The sequence below is a fragment of the Trichosurus vulpecula genome, chromosome 4 (genome assembly GCF_011100635.1).
Source record: "Trichosurus vulpecula isolate mTriVul1 chromosome 4, mTriVul1.pri, whole genome shotgun sequence".
Taxonomy (NCBI): Eukaryota; Metazoa; Chordata; class Mammalia; order Diprotodontia; family Phalangeridae; genus Trichosurus; species Trichosurus vulpecula.
This window is the reverse complement of record NC_050576.1, coordinates 188,331,059-188,349,153: the sequence shown is the minus strand read 5'-3', so window position 1 is coordinate 188,349,153 and position 18,095 is coordinate 188,331,059. Positions and strand designations below refer to the sequence as shown.

Below are 18,095 nucleotides of genomic sequence, written 5' to 3'. Positions count from 1 at the left end.
AAAGAAGCTGGGGCCTGAGACTTTGAGGAGACCAAAAAAAAGAGGAGGGGGTGAAGCCTGATCAAATGGAAAATCTAGGTATCAGGCCAATCTTCAAGGCCCCAGGGTGTGTAAATATTGGAATATTTAGGTTCGGGTGCACCCTCTCCCCAATCCTCCTGACCCCAAGACCATTTGTAGTCAGCCGAGTGGATGCTGTGTTCTGTGTGAAATCTGTCTTTGCCGGACCGTCTCAGTGATACGCTTTTTGTATTTGTTTGTAGCTTTTCTTGAAGTCGAATAAACGTCTCTCCTACTCCACCTCCCTCATCCTCGTCTTTTCTTATCTGGGCCTCTCTCATCGGCTCCAGAAAAAAAAAATCAAAACCACCAAAATGGTCTCCAAATGCTCTCTCTGGGTGTGGTGTGAGAAGGGCCCTTTCCCTTCTGCCCCATTTCTGATCCCCAACACTGACCCCCACTTATTGATGTTCAGTCCCACTCTTCCCTCTCTGTCTTATTTTGAAGGACAGATTTATTCCCTACCTGACTACTGAAAGGCCCCAAAAGCCAAACCCAAACAACTGGCAAGAAAGAAGGACAGGCCAGTGCCCACTATTGGGCTCTTTAACCAACTTGAAGATCTTCAGGGAAGCCTACTTAGGCCCAAAACCTCTGGCTTGAGGCCCTGCTCCTCTTTGGGGTTGGCTTGGGAAGAGGGGTAAAAAATGTGGCCAAATATAAGCCCCCAAATCCCATTATCATTTGCCACCCGCCAAATGAAATTTGGTTAGATTTAAATGATATTCTCATCGTTGTTACCCATCTCTCCTACCCTCATCCTAACTCTCTCTCTCTCTCTCTCTCTCTCTCATTCTCTCTCTGTCCCTCTCTCTCTCTCTCTCTCCCTCCCTCCCTCCTCCTCTCTGCCTCTCTCTCTCTCTCTCTCTCTCTCTCTCTCTCTCTCTCTCTCTCCTCTCCTCTCCTCTCCACCAGGGTACTTTAGCAAGTCCTTTTCTCCTGATGAGTAGGGGGTACCTCTCTTATCCCTCCCATACCCCGCCTCAGCCTTGGCTGGCCCAGAGCCAGGGCGTCTCAAGCTTCCAAAAGCCAGCATCCGCCCGCCGCAAGTAAAGTCGAGTTAGATCACTTACCCAGCTCAATCTCTCCCTTCTTAGTCAAACTTCTTAGAGGACTTGGGGGGAGGGGGGGGAGAGCTAGGGAGGCGACGGGTCGAGAGTCCAGGAGCGTCTGTTCGCCCCCCTTTTCCCTCCCCCCCTTTAATTTTTTCCTTTATCGTTAGCAAACTATCCCAAAAGTCGCTATGACATTTAGATGTCAAATGGATAGGGGTTTTATCTCGAAGTTAGATCGTAAAAATCGCCGAGAAGTCAGACAGATACCCCTCACTGGCTCGAGAAAGTCACGTGAGGTCCATAAAGTTAGTTTTATGGTTTTGGGGAGTTGACACCGCGCGGTATATTTCACATTCTCGAGAATGTAAGTGACACTTTAACTGCTCGCAGTGGCGGGGAAGGGGGCAGAGGTAGGTGAGCTCTCTCCCAGCTGAGAGGAGCTGAGGGCCCGGCCTCAGCGGCAGCAAAGGCAGCGACAGCAGCGGAGGGAGGCCCGAGGCCCAGCGTTCGCCAAAGTAAGTCCAGTTCCTTTCCCTCTCTCCCTGGTGTTTTAGGGCAACAGGGGCTTGGGGGTTGGATGAGAAGAGGGTGGGGGAAGGGTAGCTTTCACGGCTGTTGAGCGTTATTGCGGGGCAGTTTGGCCTTGTTCTGCCCCCACTCCTAACAGGCAAGGCTGGCCAGAGGAGGGAGGGGGCCTCTGTGAAGGTCCAAAATCTGGGGCGTTGTCAATTGTTTGTTTGGGGGAGTGTCTCTTGAAGGATTGGGGGGAGCTTTTCCAGCGCCACGTCAACTTTGAGGCTGAGGCACAAGGCCACCTTTTGGATAGGGACAGAACCTATGAAGTTCCCGCAAACTTGGGGAGCGAGTTCAAATGAGACTGACGGTGGAAGACTCTGGCCTGGGGGTTGTCGAAAGTTTATGTGCTAGAAATGTGGGGTCACTTCTCTTTCTCCAAGTAAAGAAACGTGTAGTTCGTCTGCCTAGGGGCATGGGGAGATGAAAGTTGTTTCCACTATGCTTAACCCAGATGAATGATCTGGGAGAAGATACTCTAGAGTTCGGTGGCAACTTGGCCCTGGGCGCTATTAGACACTGGTTTCGTGTGGTTCAACTCTCGGCATTAGAGTTCTACTTCTGCTCCTTCAGGGTCACTCCCAGTGACTTTTCAGGGTTGGAAGCACAGACTTTCTGCTTCTAATCGAACCACTCTGGTCCTCAAGCGCAGCGGGACTGGGGAGGTGGGAAATGCGAGGGAAAGGAGGAGAACCTGTCAAACTAAGGCGAACCTGTCCAACGGTACTCTTATCTGGGACTGCTCTAAATAGGGATAGGCGGTTGCTTTTTAGTTTGGAGGTCTGGGAGAAAATGGAACAAACTCCCTGAAACTCCTTCAAGGGAAGTGAATCTGATTCTCCAGAGGAGGAAAGGATGGACAGGATAGAAAATCAGGCTAGATGTTTCCCTTTTCTTTCCATTCTCTTTTTTTTTCTAACTCCCCTTACCCAAAAGGTTGTTTTATTTTTCTGCCAGGGAGTGGGAGCATATAAAATCTCTGAGATTTTAATTTTTTATTCAGTCATGTTCCTAAGGACAGTTTTCTTTATCGGGAGGCCTGAAGGCCTTCCCTTTGCCTCAACCCCTTCCCTCAGCTCTCTCATCCCCAGACCCACCCTACCACACACCCACGTACTCCTCACCCCATCGTTGCGCTGTTATTTCAAGATTCAATCACTTAGCCCTCTCTCTGGTAATGGGGTGGAAGGACTCTAGGCATCCCAGTTCTCTGAGAGGCTCAAACTCCTCCGACAAGGAAGAAGGTCCTATCTCTTATTTCCTACCTAAATTAATAATATCCTTCCTCATCTTTCCTCCATCTCTCCTTTGTTCCCTCCCTGGTTTCCACAAAAGAGAGGTTCTTAAACCTTTGTATGACAAAAGGAAAAATAGAAGGTAGGACAGGAATGGGTTTTGAAGTGGTTGTGGTCTGAATTCTCATCTACCAGTTCAAAGAAAAATCTCTTCCAAAACACATTGGTCTCTGTGCTTAGTATGAAAAGTGGAATCACAGATAATTATTTTAAAATAATTAACCCTACCTCCTACTTCCATTATGACCTTTTCAGCACTACCATTTGAATCCCAAGCCGTTTTTTCTGAGGATCTGTCTTTTTTTTTTTTAAAGATACCGTTCTGTAATTTCTCCCCTCCCCAGACAAGAAAGAGTGTTTGAGGGGAAAATCTGAAGAAAGGGAAATGCAGACTCTCTCTCTCTCTCTCTCTCTCTCTCTCTCTCTCTCTCTCTCTCTCTCTCTCTCTCCACCACCCCCATCTAGCTGACTGAGCCTCTAGGAAGAATACCGATTTCTTGTGTCCTCCCCACCCCCAATACTGTCCCAGAAAACATGCCCTCCCTATAATGCTTCCTATTATCCATCCCTGCCAGAGGTTTCTTGTGGTCCACAAGACAGAGAGCCTGAGGCCTGCAATGGAGATAATTTTTTCTCCCAAACATAAGTTCTGCAAACTCTGATAAAGAGCTGTTGAACAGGGCATCCCAGGGACATCTGCTGGAGATATCAGGACAGATTTCCCGGAATGGTCAAGAGCAGCCTAGTATGAGACTGCCTGCTTCCTTCTGTGAGGTCCAGATAGAGACCAACATCATGCTCTCCTTTCAAACTCTTGGAAGATTCCTCTAAAGCTCTCTTATTGTTATTTCTTTCTTTCTCCTTGTCTTTCCTTACATTCTTAATCCTACATTATGTAGTAAGCCAGTGCCCTTCTTTGCTACCCTCACCCAAATTAGGATGTGCTTTAAGAAAGGGAGGAGGTATTTAAGTTAAGAGCTGTTCACTGCAAATTACCCCATTCCAGGCCAGGTCCCACCTTCCCCCAAAGAACTTGTCCAAAAACAGGGGTACAGAATGTGACCTCGAGGCCACATGTGGCATTCTAGGTCCCCTGGTTCAGTCTTTTGACTGAGTCCAAGTTTTACAGAGCAAATCCTTTTATTAAGGGGATTTGTTCTGTGAAGTTTGGATTCAAAGGGCTGCACTTGAGGACCTAGAGGGCCACATGTGGCCTCTAGGCCAAAGTTTTATTACTAGACTGTTTGTTGCCTTTGTCCCATTTTCGAGTTTTCCTGGCCTCCCATCTTTTTTTGCATTTTCCTTTTCATCTCCTCTTTAGATTAGGCCTCTTCTCTTGGTCTGGGCCTAGAACTCTCTAGCTTACTTTGTGCAGTGGAGGGTCTAACTCTCCTCTCAAGTGACTTCATCATAGGGGTCAGGATTCATCACCTTTCCTAAAGGAGAAGGAATAAGAGGAGAAGCAAACCAGATACTAAGGTTTAATTTTTTCTTTTGAGTTCATCCTAAGAATTAGCCTTCAGCAATTCCAATTTTGCTATTTTGATTTTGTTTTATTTATTTCTCTCATTGGTATAGGAGGGGAAGTAAGAAGTGTAAACAGGAAAGAGAACTCCTGAACATAGTTTGGATATGGCCCATGCTTCATTGTTTTCTCTCCTTAATGGAAAACAGAGGACACAACACTTTAGTGGGTGAAGGACACAGTAGAAACCTTCAAGTTGTTCCTGGAAAGGGGCCATTGGCAAAGAGTTTGGGGGACATGACATGAGTCTCATAGAAACACTTTTTTTCCTATTTCCTTCTCTCATCTTCTTCCTTGTTCCTTTCAGTCTGAATTTTTGTCTGAGGAAGGAAACTAGAGATTCTGGGAGGGGGACAGATTCCAATTGAGGGAGACTATATGGTCCAGCCTTGCCTCTATCCAGCTGAAACCCCTTCTTGCTGGAGGGGGAAGGAGATAGAGGGAAATGAGAGAATGAGGAGCTGTGGACTTTCATTGAATAAACTGGCCTTCCTTGGGGAGGTTGGGCTTCATGGCTTCAGTGTAGTAAACAAAAGAGGGGAGACAGGGATAAGAGAACAACTTGGGCTCTTTGGGTAGGATTTCCCCTCCCCTCTTATTTTCCTGGTATAATCAGATTTCTAAGCCCCAGGAATCTTTCTATTGAGGTGTTTATCGATTGGTGAAGCACTGTTACACATCTATATTAATTAAGCCAGATTTGAGCCTGGAATTGGAGAGGTTTAGGGTAAGTCCAGGGACCCTAAGGGGAATTAGTTCTTCCTAATATCCCCACAGATTTAAAGGCATTAGGTTGGGCCCCCACAATAATGGAGCTAACCCACCCTAAAACTCTGAATGCCACTTCCCCCCCAACTCTAGGTGTCAGCTGCAGCTCGAATACCACATAAGCATTTCAGGTGCTGAATCGAATTCCATTTCCTCTCTCCAACTCTTCTTCCTTCCCACAGGCCCTTCTTAACTTGTCATCCCCTTTAGCTCGAAAAGGAGGGATTTAATAGTCTCTTTACCAGACAGAATAGTCTTTCCTTTTGGGGTGTGTCTCCACGAAAAACTCATTTTCTCTCCCTTTTCTGTGGACACTTATCCCCCTGTCTCCCCGCTAGCAGGCACATCTTCCCTGAAACCGCAAACTTCCTGAAGGTAAGACACAGGTTTGATAGCTGTTGGGTGTTGTTAGTTTGTTTTTTTTTTTTTAATGGCCCTCCCTCGAAAAGTGATTAAAATCTGTTAAAAGATTTAATTAAGAGAATTAAATGAAAAGGAAGGAGACACAAATGAGTTGGAAAAAAAACATACCAAAGCTATTCTGAACGATTAAATCGCCATTTTAACACTATAATGGAGTTTGCATCCTGAAAGGGGAAATCAACGCTCATATCTCATCAATAATTCATAGAGTCCGGGATCACGCGGAGGTCAGCAGACGGGGCAGGAGAGGCTGGCTACGTGGGGCTCCAAGCCCGGCTCCCTGAATACATTAGCCGTAGCCACTCGCTTTAGCCCTGGCTGCGGGGTCAGCGCCGGCGCAACCTCCTAGCCTGGTGCAGGGGGTGGTGGGTGTAGAGTAGGGAGAGGGGGCAGGGCTTTTTTTCCCCCTGGGGGTGTGATTTCGTTCCTTTTTTCTATGCAGTTACATGACGAAGATGGGAGTCACATCTGGATCAGAGCCGGTTCAGGGAAATGGAGACTTAAAAGTGGACGTTATATGTGTGCGAGCGCCCAGTCGATTTTACTTTAGAAGAAAAAAAGCTAAAATATCCCTTACAGTTTGTTGGTTTTTCTCCCTTCCCCCCTTTCACTTTGTCCTCTTCTCTTTCTCTTCCCTCTTTCACCTCTTCTCTTTCCTTCACTGGGTTTCTGTCTCTGAAGTAATTTCTACCATCTCCCTTGAATTCCTTCCTCAGGAACTCTTGCTTCTAGGTTCCTCTTCTAGGAAACAACAGAAAAGATAGGTCGAAGGAAGGGGACCTTGCCTTGCTAATACTCCCAAATTCTTCACATATTCTAATCCTCTTGAATGGACATGGTTTTTCTTTCTCCCTAGTCCTTTCTAAGCTCCTTGTCTACACTAGCCAGGCCTGGCGGGGCAGTCCGAAGCTTCTGCACCTACTGGGCCTCAAACTCTAGGGGAGGGGCAAGGAAAGTTTCCCTTATGCTCCTCTTCAGACCGTCTCCTGGTGCTCTGTGCCTCGTAGTTCTGGGCTGGGAAGCAAAAAGGTCTTTTCTTGTAGGGAGCGGACCTCACTTTCTGATAGCCCTCTCATCTCCAAGGATGAAGTAGCTCCTTGGGAGAGAACTGAGAAGGGAGGAAAGCAGTCGCTAGGCGAATTGTTTTGAAGGAAAGTGGAGGAAGAGCCTGTTGGGTATGTGCACCTTTTTCCTTCTCTTCTTTCCCAATGAGGGGCAAAACTGAACTTAGATAATTGTGGTCTTCCCGGGGCCTCCTCTCCAGAGCTCCTCTGAACTGGGATAAAGGGGTGAGAGCGAGAGTGATGATCCCTGGGAATCCAGAGGGAAAAAAAGGAAACTTTATTTTCTTTTTTCTGGAGGCAGGTAGTAGGGGGTAGGGAGAGATGGATAACGAGATGTTATTTGGGGAAAAAAAGAATCGAAAGCTGTGACTTCCTAATACTGTTGATCTGGGTAGATTTTCACCCGAGGCAGAAGCTGTAACGTCCCGGAGCTACCAGTAGAGTCCGCCTTAGACCAAGTTCACAGCCAGGCAGACTTGGAGGCTGCATTAAGGGGCCGCAAAATGCTGCCTCCTCTGTTTCTCTCCCCCGCTTTCCTGTGTCTACAGCTCAGACAAGAACTTCAGGGCTCCCTCCCTGTACATCTCCCACTCCCAGCCATCCTCCCAGAAGAAATAATGCCTTCCCACTTTCAACAGCGCCTCTCGCCACTCTTCATCCCCCAAAGAAAATTCCCAGCTCACCACCGTGCTAGATGAATTCTCAGTGAAATAAAATAAAAATTTAAATCCCCCAAATCTCTTTTAGCAAGAAATTTGATAATGTTAAGGAGGGGATGTGGGTGGGAGAGATACGCTAGGTGGAAGTAGCAATGTCACCTTTCTATCACCACAATCAGAGACTTGATGGAATAGCCAGGAATATCGGTTATTGTCTTCAGGAAATCACTAAATTTCATAAAGAAAATTTTAAACCACGTATTCTTCCCTCTGCCAAGATTGAAGGACCAGAATGGAGGGATTAGAGAGGAGAAATGGGGTGGAGGGAAACATTAAATTTGGGTTTGTGGAGTAGGCAGAGGAGAATTCGACCTTGGGGTGCTCGGTAAGTTGGCGTTACTTCTGGAAAGGTCACAAAGTTGGAGGGTCAAAAGTTTATGCTGTTCATGCAACAGTGTGGAGCTGAGACTGTGTCTAGCTGAAGAGGTTGTGTAAAGGGCTGGGGGAGTTGTGGGCTCAGAGGAAGAGGGGGCGCTATTTGTGGAAAAGAAGTAAAACAAACAGCTAGTGAGGTAAAGTAAGAAGGACGGAGTGGAGGCGGGCTTGGAGAGACCACAGCAGGAGACAAGGGGCAGAGAGATAGGGAGTGGAAGAAATGGGGTGGTTGAGGAAGGCAACAGCCAGGAATAGAGCAAGAGCAAGAATAGTGACGTTTTTCTAAAAGAGTGCTGGAGGAGGTGTGTGTTTTGGTGGAAAGGGGTGGGAAATGGGGGAAGGAGGAGAGGGATGAATTTTTAGATTAGAAAGGACTTCGAGTGTCAAATCTTAAATTCTATTTCGCTCCTCAAGATAATCTTTGCTGTACCATAAGAGTATCTAATTAAAACTTACCCAGTCACAGACATTTATTAAATCCAATTAGAGAGAAGTCCCTGTAGGACAGTAACAAGAGCCAAACGAAGTCTTCAGAGGTGAAGACCCAAAATATGTTGATGGCGATGGTGATGACAGTGGTCATCATCATTATTAACATTGTTTTGGCCTTGGTGAAGGACTGGCTTAACAACTCCCTCCGGCTCATTTCCCAGACTCCGCAGTCTCCCTGAAAGGGAATCATAGCGAAGTACAGTCAAAGTGGAGGGTGAGGATGGGGGAAGGGGGAGATGGATGTTATATCCTCAACTAAGTAGGCATTAGAACCCCTCTCTTGTATTTCTCGGCTTCCTTCTTTGATCTCCTGGAACTTTGAAGCCCCGCTAATTTCTTTACTTCCTTCAAATTTCTACTTTCAGTCAAATTCCTACCTAGTTCCACGTTTGCAAAGAGGCAAGGCAAGAAGGAAGATTATCCTCTGGACATTTATCTCCTATACTTATAACAAGCCAACAGAAATTAATCTTTGACACACCCTATAGAATTTAATTTATAGGTCAAACGATGGTATAGATATACTTAGAGAAGGGCTGTAATTATAACATCGACGCATGTGCTTCTTGCAGGCATAGAAATGAATGTCTGTTACACTATACTATGTCATCACGTTATTATATGAGTATTTAATATATGAAAGCCTGAAGTGTGTGCATGGATAACGATAATCCTAGCTTTTCGGCTTTATAGCACACTGAGTTTGAGATAAGGCAAGGATTAGAGGGAAAGGGGAAAGGATGCTGTTCAAATACAGCTTGACTGTCTTTTGATTAAACTGCCGGTCTCCTGTCCTTTCCCACTCCTTTTTTTGTCATTCTCCCGGGTGTCTCAGAAGGGACGGGACTAGCTTCCTTGGAATTCGGGAAACAGGAAAAGAAAAAGGAACCCCAGAGAGGAGGCAGGCTCAGTGTCTCTCTTTTCTCTTCCTCTCCCTTTCTGTGCTGGACCTGGGGGTTTCGGTGAATTTCAGAGCTGGAGATGAGAAGAGTAGGCCGACAGTATATAGGTGGAAATGCATTTGAGTGGTACGTTGTTTCTCAAATGACAATCGGTCTGCTCCAGGTCAGAATCAAGAGGGATGTGGCATAATCCTGTCATTTATTTGGCCACCGAATTCTGCTACTGAAAATTTGGCATCCCGAAACTCGTTTTCGACCTGTGGGGAACAGGTAGTTCTCACTTCCCATAGCCTTCCTACTCTGGCCTCTCCCTTTCCGTTAGAATCAGACAGAGAAGAGAGAGAGGAAATGAGGTTCGCTATCTAAAATATATGTCACCCGTATTACGAGAAAGAAAAGAAAATATCCCCTTACATTTGAAAAGCTTCCGCCGTCTGTTCTCTGGTGTAAAGGATGAGAACGGATTTATAAAAAGGATAAGAAGAAATCCAATCTCTTTAAGACCTAATGTATCCTTTGTAATTAATGTAACTAAAAAATGACTCTCCAATGCCCCTGAACTTTCCCTGCCCAGTTGGCCCATTACCTCTCTGTAATTTCCGCAAATGCCCCAGGAATCAGATTTGCCCGGGGACTGGGGAAATAGGGAATAGGTTACCCTAGAGCCTAAGGACCTGTGGCCTTAAAAACTACTGAGAAGGTAGGTATATGTGGTGCTCTCAGGGAAGGAAAGATGTCCTGGAAGTGGAAAGGCAGTAGTGGGGGCGGGGGACAAGGAGAGGTACATCAATCGGTATAATAGCTCTTTGCCTGATTCCTTCGGGTCCAAACACCCCCATATTTCCGGCTGCCCCTTGCCCTTCTCCATTCTGTAGTCCGACTCTGCCTGGGCGAACCAGCCCCGGGAGAAAATGCCCAGACTCCCAACCTCTTATGCCCTCGGTGGAAACAAGTTCCAGGGCCAAAAAAAATAGATTTGATTACTCGAAAATCCCAGAGACTGCTGCGGTAGCATATAGGGTAGGGCGAGTTTGTATCCAAATGTGGGTGTTAAAGAAGGATGGGGGTGGGGGAGGCGGAGGATTGGAAGTGACCGGCTCTGGAGAAAATTCAAGCCAACAAGGAAGAGCTGAATAAAATTCCTGCCATGTCATTTTTCTCCCAAGTAATGACCTGAGTAAAATTCAATATGACCGAGCGAACTATGTGAGCGTATTATAGAAACGGCCTGCTAGTGGGAGAGGCCGGGAAAGGGGTGAAACGTAGGTCACGGCGTCTAACAGATATTAAAATGTTCAGGAGACTCGTGACACGCCTAGCTGTTTAACAAAGACTGCCAAAGTATGAGATTAATACGAAAACTTGCGGCTTCAAAAACAAAACACACCCCAAAAAAGTCCTGTTCTAGCCTCGGAGGGGGCCTGGGACTGACTGATTCTCCTCATAGCCGCGGTTCCGTCTGCCTCTCCCACAATAGTGGAAAAGGAGAGTTTATCTTATCGAGAAAAGCGAAAGGAGGACCTAACCCGACAGCTGTGAGTATTCCTGACTCCCTTTCCAGCCTTTCTTCTGCCCCCTCCCCTCGGGTCCCTTCTCCCTGCCTCCCCCCCAGCTGAGCTGGGCTGAGGAGGGGTGTTGGAGCGGTTGCGGGGGGTGGAATGGCTCTCATCGCTTGGCCCCCCTCTCCAGTTGACATAAGGTACATCTGCGGGAGGAGGCGGAGAAGCGGGAGATAGGTCACGCTCTCAACCTGTGGCTTTCGGAGAGAGGTGCAAGGAGAGAAGCGCGAGGGTACGCTCTCAGAGGCGGAGGGAGATGGACACTGGCCCTTTAATAACAGCATGATTATTTTCTAGAGTGAGCCTCTATCTCAGACAAAATAGGTTCTAAAAGTTGCTGAGAAATCTTTCTTCTGCTTGCGTGTTGGGATTGTGCGTGCGGGGTAGGAGTGTGGGGGAGGCCGGGAATCATTTTGGCAGGTGTCTAGTCCTAGGAGAGGGTACAGCAGCAGGCTTAACCGGCTTCATGGCCAGGCCCTAAGTTCGCTTCACTCCACTCGGTTTTTTTCTTACTGTGCGGTTGTCACGACCAAAAAGAGGAGGTTGAGTCTCACTCCCTATGCTCCCTGGAGTGAAACCGGAGGGGATGCAATCTCCCTCGCTCCTCCAGCCGGTTCCCCTTTTGAAATGGAGAAGGGTGGAGATATTCCAGCTGCAGATCCGTCTTCTTAAACTTCCGAAATGCCGACGGGTTTATGGAGCAAAGGGCCTAGTTGAAAAGGAAAGGAAATATGGGGTGTGGGGAATGGACCCGAGAAGGTGAGGATTGAGGACCAGGACTGATGGGGGCTTTGAAGCCCAGTACAAGACAGCATAGCTTCCCATAAGACTTCCGAAGGTCCATACTAGACGCTAGGGGTGCTGGAGATGTTCCTATCATTCTCCTTTTGTCTGCTATCCGGGGTAAACTCAAATATCCCTACATCTTCCGGAGCAAATTGTTACTTAAATAATCCGAGTTTGGAAAAAGCAATAACAACACACTACCTTTGTAGCCATTGGTGTTAAATGGATCTAAGGAGAAGCACGATTAGATAATGTTCCTTCGGGCTGTGATGATGTCACATGGGGTAGAAAGGGACTAGAGAATTGCAAACTCTTGGATTTGAAATTAGGTATCTAAAATGGGAGAGAGGGGTGAGCAAAGTCTCTCAGTATACCAAGTCAGAGGCTTTGGCCTTCTGAAAACGCAGCAGTTCCCTGAGTGTTTATTGAGGAGGGCTATTATTGCTGTTGGTATTGTTGCTGTCCTCATTTGGAGAACACAACATTTTCCCAGGCTCAGGGACTGTGTAGAGAGAATGTAGTGTTATAATATGGACATTTAAGGCAATGGAGAAGGCTTCCAGTCACCTTCCAAATTCCCCATACCTAGTAAAGATCTATAGGGAGATTTGAGAATCACCTGGGAGGTAGGGGTGGAAAAAATAGTATTAAATTCCCTCTAATGCATGGATTCTTAACTGTGTCATGGGCCCTTTCGAAATCTGCTAAAACCAATGGACCACCTTTCAGAATAATGTTTTTAAACAATTGAAGGAAATAATACATTCTAGTTAGAAGTTAGTGAAAATAAAGACGTATTTTTTTCCCATCCAAGCTCACAGATCCCCTGAAATCTAGCCATTCATTCTTTGGGGATTTGTGGACCACAGGTTTAGAACCTCATCTCTAATTAGACTCAGTCCCCTGAATCTCATCGCTTGGGAGCCCATCCTCTTAGCAGAGTTTGGGGGCGAGCTGAAGACAATTTGCAGATCATTTCAATACCTGCTCTACCCCCTCCCCATTTCTTTCCCTATTCTGGCCCTCTTTTCTGCCAAGCAGCCAGGTGGCTTGAATGCAGGGTAGTTTAGACATCAGTGATGGGATTAGGTGCGGGTCTGGAGCTGGGAAGTCAGAGACTTCTCCCTCTCCTCATAGAATATTCTCTCTCTTTATTCAGTTCTCTTCCAAATAGAAAAGGGCGGGGGTTGCTGCATCATCTGGCTGAATATTTTATTGTTTTACATCGCCCCTCGTTCGGAAATGGAACGCCTTTGATCTTTTTCTCAGGTTGTAAACGGAATTGCCCATCATTAAATACCCGCGGCCCCATCTGCTTCACCTCCTTGCCTTTTTCTTTACAGCTGTTTCTCTCCTTTTACAATAGACTTTTTTAAAAGGACTTTTATGACACCCTCTCCCCCTTCCACTGTGTCACCACTTCGTTCCTCTTCTTTCCTCTGAGAAGCGCCAGAGAAAATAACTATCGAGATATTCGTTTGTTTGAGAGCTGAAGGATAAAACGGAAAAAGGCAGCCCCAGTTGTTCTGTGTGTAGGGGTTGATGTTTGGGGTTTTTTTTTTTTTGTCTTGTTTTTCTTTTTTGAAATGAAAAGTCCTTTGGGGGCGGGGGACTAGAGGGAGGGAAGCCAACGGGGATAAATTTTTACTTTTGCTCCTCAGCCTTTGGGTGACCCTTCCTTCTTTTGTACTTAGCCAATGTTTACGTCTCATAATTCATGCGCCTAGGAGTTGAACAGCTTACGGTCTTAGCTCGCGTGCATTTTCGGAATCTGCCGCATCTAATTCCAGGGCTTGGAAGAGAAGTGACAGACCATAATACAGCCTAAGCGAACCGCTCCGCCGGGTCCTCACAGAGCCCTGCTCTGTCCTCACCTCTCAAAGAAACAGGCAAAAAGCCAAACCAAACCAAACCAGACCTAACCAATTGCTATCCCCACCCTACTCCCCCCTCCCCCAAAAAACGAAGACCGTGCTCAGAGTAAACGAACTGAAGGATTTCTATGCCAAGAAGATCTCTCTGTCTTCTGTATATACCCTGTAGATCCGAATTTGTGTAAGGAATTTTGTGGTCACAAATTCGTATCTAGGGGAATATGTAGTTGACATAAACACTCCGCTCTTCTTTTTTACCCAGAAGAGAAAATAAAAATTCTAGAATAAAGAGGATCCAGTGATGTAACCAGAAGGGCTCTCTTTTCTATAAGTCCTGAGTATCCTTTCTCTGTCTTTCTCTCTCTCTCTCTTTCCTTATTGGAGGAGACATTTATCTACCTGAGATCTCCGCTCCCACACGACCTGGCTCCTTCCTTCTTTTTATCTCTTTCTAGCTCTTTCTCGAGAGACCAGAGTTAAAATAACAAAAAATCAAAACCCCTCTCTCTCTCTCTCTCTCTCTCTCTCACTCACACACACACGCAACCACGCACAAACACATATATATTATATATAAGAATAGAGAGGCAGCATTAAGGATAAAAATGACCAAACGACTGAGGCTGTTGACTTGGAAAAGGAAAGAGATGGGAGCCGATCTCTTCAGACGTGTATTTCTTTCTAAAGGGAGCTTGGGGTGGGGGAGTAGGTGTCTCTTCAACTTTCAGTTCAGAATGAGATGCTGCCATTTAAACGCAATTGATATAAACAATTATAAAAGATGTCGCGGGGGGGGGGGGGAGAGTGTCACCCGTAGGGCTTCAACAGACCACATTAGAAACAATATTAGCATTCCTGTCCACACTATTGCTAGTCCTAAATCAGTACTTCGAGAAACTGTTCGTACTTCTCAGATGTTGCTGATATTTTAACAAATTATTGCTCATTTAGTGCTCAAAGGTCCTGATTTTCATATTCAGCTCCCCCTTTTCTTTCTCAAAAGAATGGAGCTTCTTGACGCTGGAGTAAGGTGGGGGAGTGAGAAGTGGGAGGAGTGAGGACAGAGGGACAAACTGACAAGATCAGCTTAATAGAGCAGCTAAATGCTATTTGGAAGGCGAGGTATCCCCGAATTAGTGGATGAATTTCTTATCGATCCGCAACCGGTTCAATTCATCTCTGCCAACCCCCTCAACACACCCGGGCGGCTCCAACGCCTTGTCTCTCCACCATCACCACCACTCCCGTCCCACACCCCCTGAAGAAAGAAGAGAACTCAGCCGGAGAGACACCTTCCCAATTCCCTTCCCCACCTCCTGACTGAATAGCCTTCTCCAGGAAGAATCTAGCCCCCCCTCCCCAATTTCTCCTCTTGGGATCTCAGCTTTTGTTGGGGGGGGGGGTCAAAAAATCCCTCCTGCTCCTTAAGGTAAAAGACAGTAGGGGAGGATGATGAAGGCAGAGACAGAACCCCCACCTTAGAGGGAAAGCTTCAACGAGGGGTGCTCTCTTCGTCACCCCCAAATTCTCCCTGTTTGTACCCGGTCTCTCAGGGACCCTGAAGAGGGAGAGAAAGAAGAGGAGGAGGTCGCACACGCATTGGCCCTATGTAAATACTAGTGATGGGGGTGAGGGTGGGGGGAGAGCAGAAGGGGGGGAGAAAAAACCCTCTCTATGCTGCAGCTCTTTGGCTAGAGTAGGGTCCGGGTGAACAGATTTCCTTATCCGGGAATCGCCGCCGGAGCGGCTATTGGCTCGGGGGATCACGTGGCCCCCTAACTTAGTTCACTTGACAGTAAGTAGGTGGGCTTTCGGAAACAGGAAAACGAGTCAGGGATCGGAATAAATTTTAGTATATTTTGTGGGCAATTCCCAGAAATTAATGGCTATGAGTTCTTTTTTGATCAACTCCAACTATGTGGATCCCAAGTTCCCTCCCTGCGAGGAATATTCACAGAGCGATTACCTACCCAGCAACCACTCGCCCGGGTACTACGGCAGCGGCCAGAGGCGAGAGAGCAGCTTCCAGCACGAGGCGGGGTACGGGCGGCGGGCGGCTTGCACCGTGCAGACCTATGCGTCCTGTCAAGAGCCCGGCCACCCGCCGCCGACGGTGCTGTCCCCGAGGGCTCCAGTCCAGCCGCAGGCAGGGGCCCTTCTCCCTGAGCCGGGCCAGCGCTGCGAGGCGGTCAGCCCCAGCCCCCCGCCACCGCCCTGTGGTCAAAACCCTCTTCACCCCAGCCCATCCCACTCCTCTTGCAAAGAGCCCGTAGTCTATCCCTGGATGCGGAAAGTTCACGTGAGCACCGGTAAGTGACTAAAATGCACTTTCCTTTCCACACCCCCCTTTTCTCCCCCCACCCCCAACACTTCTTTAGCTTTATACTGAGGGGAACCTCTAAGTCGTAGGGAGGGGGAGAAAAAGGGGGAAAGCCAATTGCCCCCGTTGTAAAATCGCCATTCGGGGAGATTTACTGTCGCCTATTTTCAGAGCCATATAATTACATCCCCCATAAATTTTTATGGCCTGCTTGGCCCCGCGCCTTTGAAGTCAGTTCCTCATCCTCTGCGCGATTCTCACCAGCGACTTTTTCTCCCGGGAGGAGCAGCTTTAAGTGAAGTTTGATGTTAGGGGTGGGGGCTATGGGTAGGAGGAGGGGGGGAACTCAGTAATTTGTATTTAAGTAGTGGGTTGAGTCGACTCGATGTATTTATTTTTCCCTTTCCTCTCCTCGCTTCCCATCTCCTTGTTCTCGGGAACCAGGCAAAAGTTTCTCCCCAGCCAGGCGCCGCCTGAAATCTGGGAGCTGGGAAAGAGGAGGGGGAAAAATTTGGAGAAACCTCTAGACCCCCCACCCCCTCCGTCCCCGCCTTGGCCACACTCCTTCAACCAGGGGCAGCTAGACTAGAAGAGAAGGGTACGGATTGGAGAGAAGTGAAGACACTTCCTCACTCTCCCCCACAAAACTTTGAGGTTCCGCCTCCCCTTCTTCCTATGGGAACACTCTTACTTCTCTTTTACGGAGGTTTCCCTCCTCCCACTGCCCCATGGTTGGGTGGGGTAGGGAGGGTGGGAGATGGTGTGTTTGTGTGTACAGAAGGAACTTCACCCCTCCCCTCCAGGGTAATAAAACTTTCTTTTTCTTCCTTTTTTTGTGTCTGTCCAGTAAATCCCAATTACAACGGAGGGGAGCCAAAGCGCTCCCGGACAGCTTACACCCGCCAGCAAGTCTTGGAGCTGGAGAAGGAGTTTCACTATAACCGCTACCTGACCCGGAGGCGGAGGGTGGAAATCGCTCACTCCCTCTGTCTCTCTGAGCGCCAGATAAAGATCTGGTTCCAGAACCGCCGGATGAAATGGAAAAAAGACCACAAATTACCCAACACGAAGATCCGATCAAGCACATCGGGGTCGTCTGGAGGGGCCCAAAGTCGAGCCAATGCAACCCCCACCTCACTATAACGCTCCCGCTCAGGGAGGGCAGACCTTGGATTTATGGGGGTGGGAGTGGAGATTGGTGGAAGGGTGAGGGGGGAGGAGAAAAAGTGGGAGGGCAGTGGTGCTTAGTACCAGGAAATTTTGTCTCTGCAGAAAAAATAACAATAATAATAATAAAGAGAGAGAAGGAGTGGGGAGGGGAATCTTATTTATAGCAAGACCAGAAGAGGGGGCAGAAGTGGCCCCCAGAAGCACAGAGTTCCTGGCTCTTGTTTTCTTCCATTTTTTTTCTTTTTTGAGAAAAAAAAAAGAGGTGGAGAAGAATGCTACAGATACTAGTTTTCAGATTTGGCGAAGATGGATCCATGTTTCATCTTTAATCACGCCAACCTCAGGCCCATTTGTCATGCTCAGTCTGCCGGAGAGAGGACGGACTCTCTGCCTGCCATTACCTCGACAACCAGCGCTCCCGCTAACAAATGAGGCTCTCTTTCTTGAAGACGGACTGGATTCCTCCCCCCCCCCCCCCCCGCCCAACCAACGCGCCCCCCCACCCCCACCCCATCCCAGGCATCCAACGAAAGCATATTCAGACAACCAGATAGAGCAGGGATTTTTTGTTTGTTTTTGTTTTGTTTTGTTTTTGCGACGGTTAAAGGAAAAAAAAAACTGATTCATTTAGAGCCTCCCCCCCCAGCTACTATTGCTCAGTATGATGTCTGGTAACTCTCCTTCCTACGTGTTGCATAGGGATGTGATCTGAGAGTTCTGAAGGGAGGGAGGAAAGAGGGAGTGGAAAGGCCAGGGATGAGGGTAGGGGAGAGTGGCATCACTGCACCAAGAAGGGACATTGAGGCTGAGGGGAAAATAAGGAGACTAAGAGAATGTAAAGTGTGTTTGCATCCCCTGCTAAAGAAGGCACTGGCAGGTTAATTACTTTGCTTGTGAATGCTAGGAACCTGTTTAGCTTAGTAACATTGCCCTAAGACACAAGGACCCTGGAACTCTGATTTCTCTCTTTCTGAGAGGCTGTTCCTGAAGCAGGGCCCTCCTCTTACGAACAGTCAGTCCGTTTTCCGACTGAGAATGTGACCCAGCAACCAGAACTCTATGCCCCCGTCTGTTGTGAAGAAGGTGCTCTGGGCCTTCGGACTGTTTGTTGTTGTCGTCTTCTCGTCGTTTTTTT

The 18,095-nt window shown here is 47.6% G+C and overlaps 1 protein-coding gene across 1 annotated transcript; it reads left to right on the top strand.

The window, feature by feature from the left end:
- The first annotated feature begins 15,352 nt into the window (after nucleotides 1-15,352).
- HOXB4 (homeobox B4) lies at nucleotides 15,353-16,933 on the top strand. The gene is made up of 2 exons (XM_036757650.1): nucleotides 15,353-15,779; nucleotides 16,638-16,933. Exons 1-2 carry the CDS (start codon nucleotides 15,353-15,355, stop codon nucleotides 16,931-16,933), a joined length of 723 nt encoding a protein of 240 aa, XP_036613545.1.
- The last annotated feature ends 1,162 nt before the right edge of the window (nucleotides 16,934-18,095 follow it).

Bases quoted from the DNA above. Each gene is read 5' to 3' on its own strand.
- HOXB4 (XM_036757650.1), top strand. From the start codon at position 15,353: ATGGCTATGAGTTCTTTTTTGATCAACTCCAACTATGTGGATCCCAAG. The intron at 15,780-16,637 runs GTAAGTGACTAA...GTGTCTGTCCAG, and splicing joins GAAAGTTCACGTGAGCACCG to TAAATCCCAATTACAACGGA.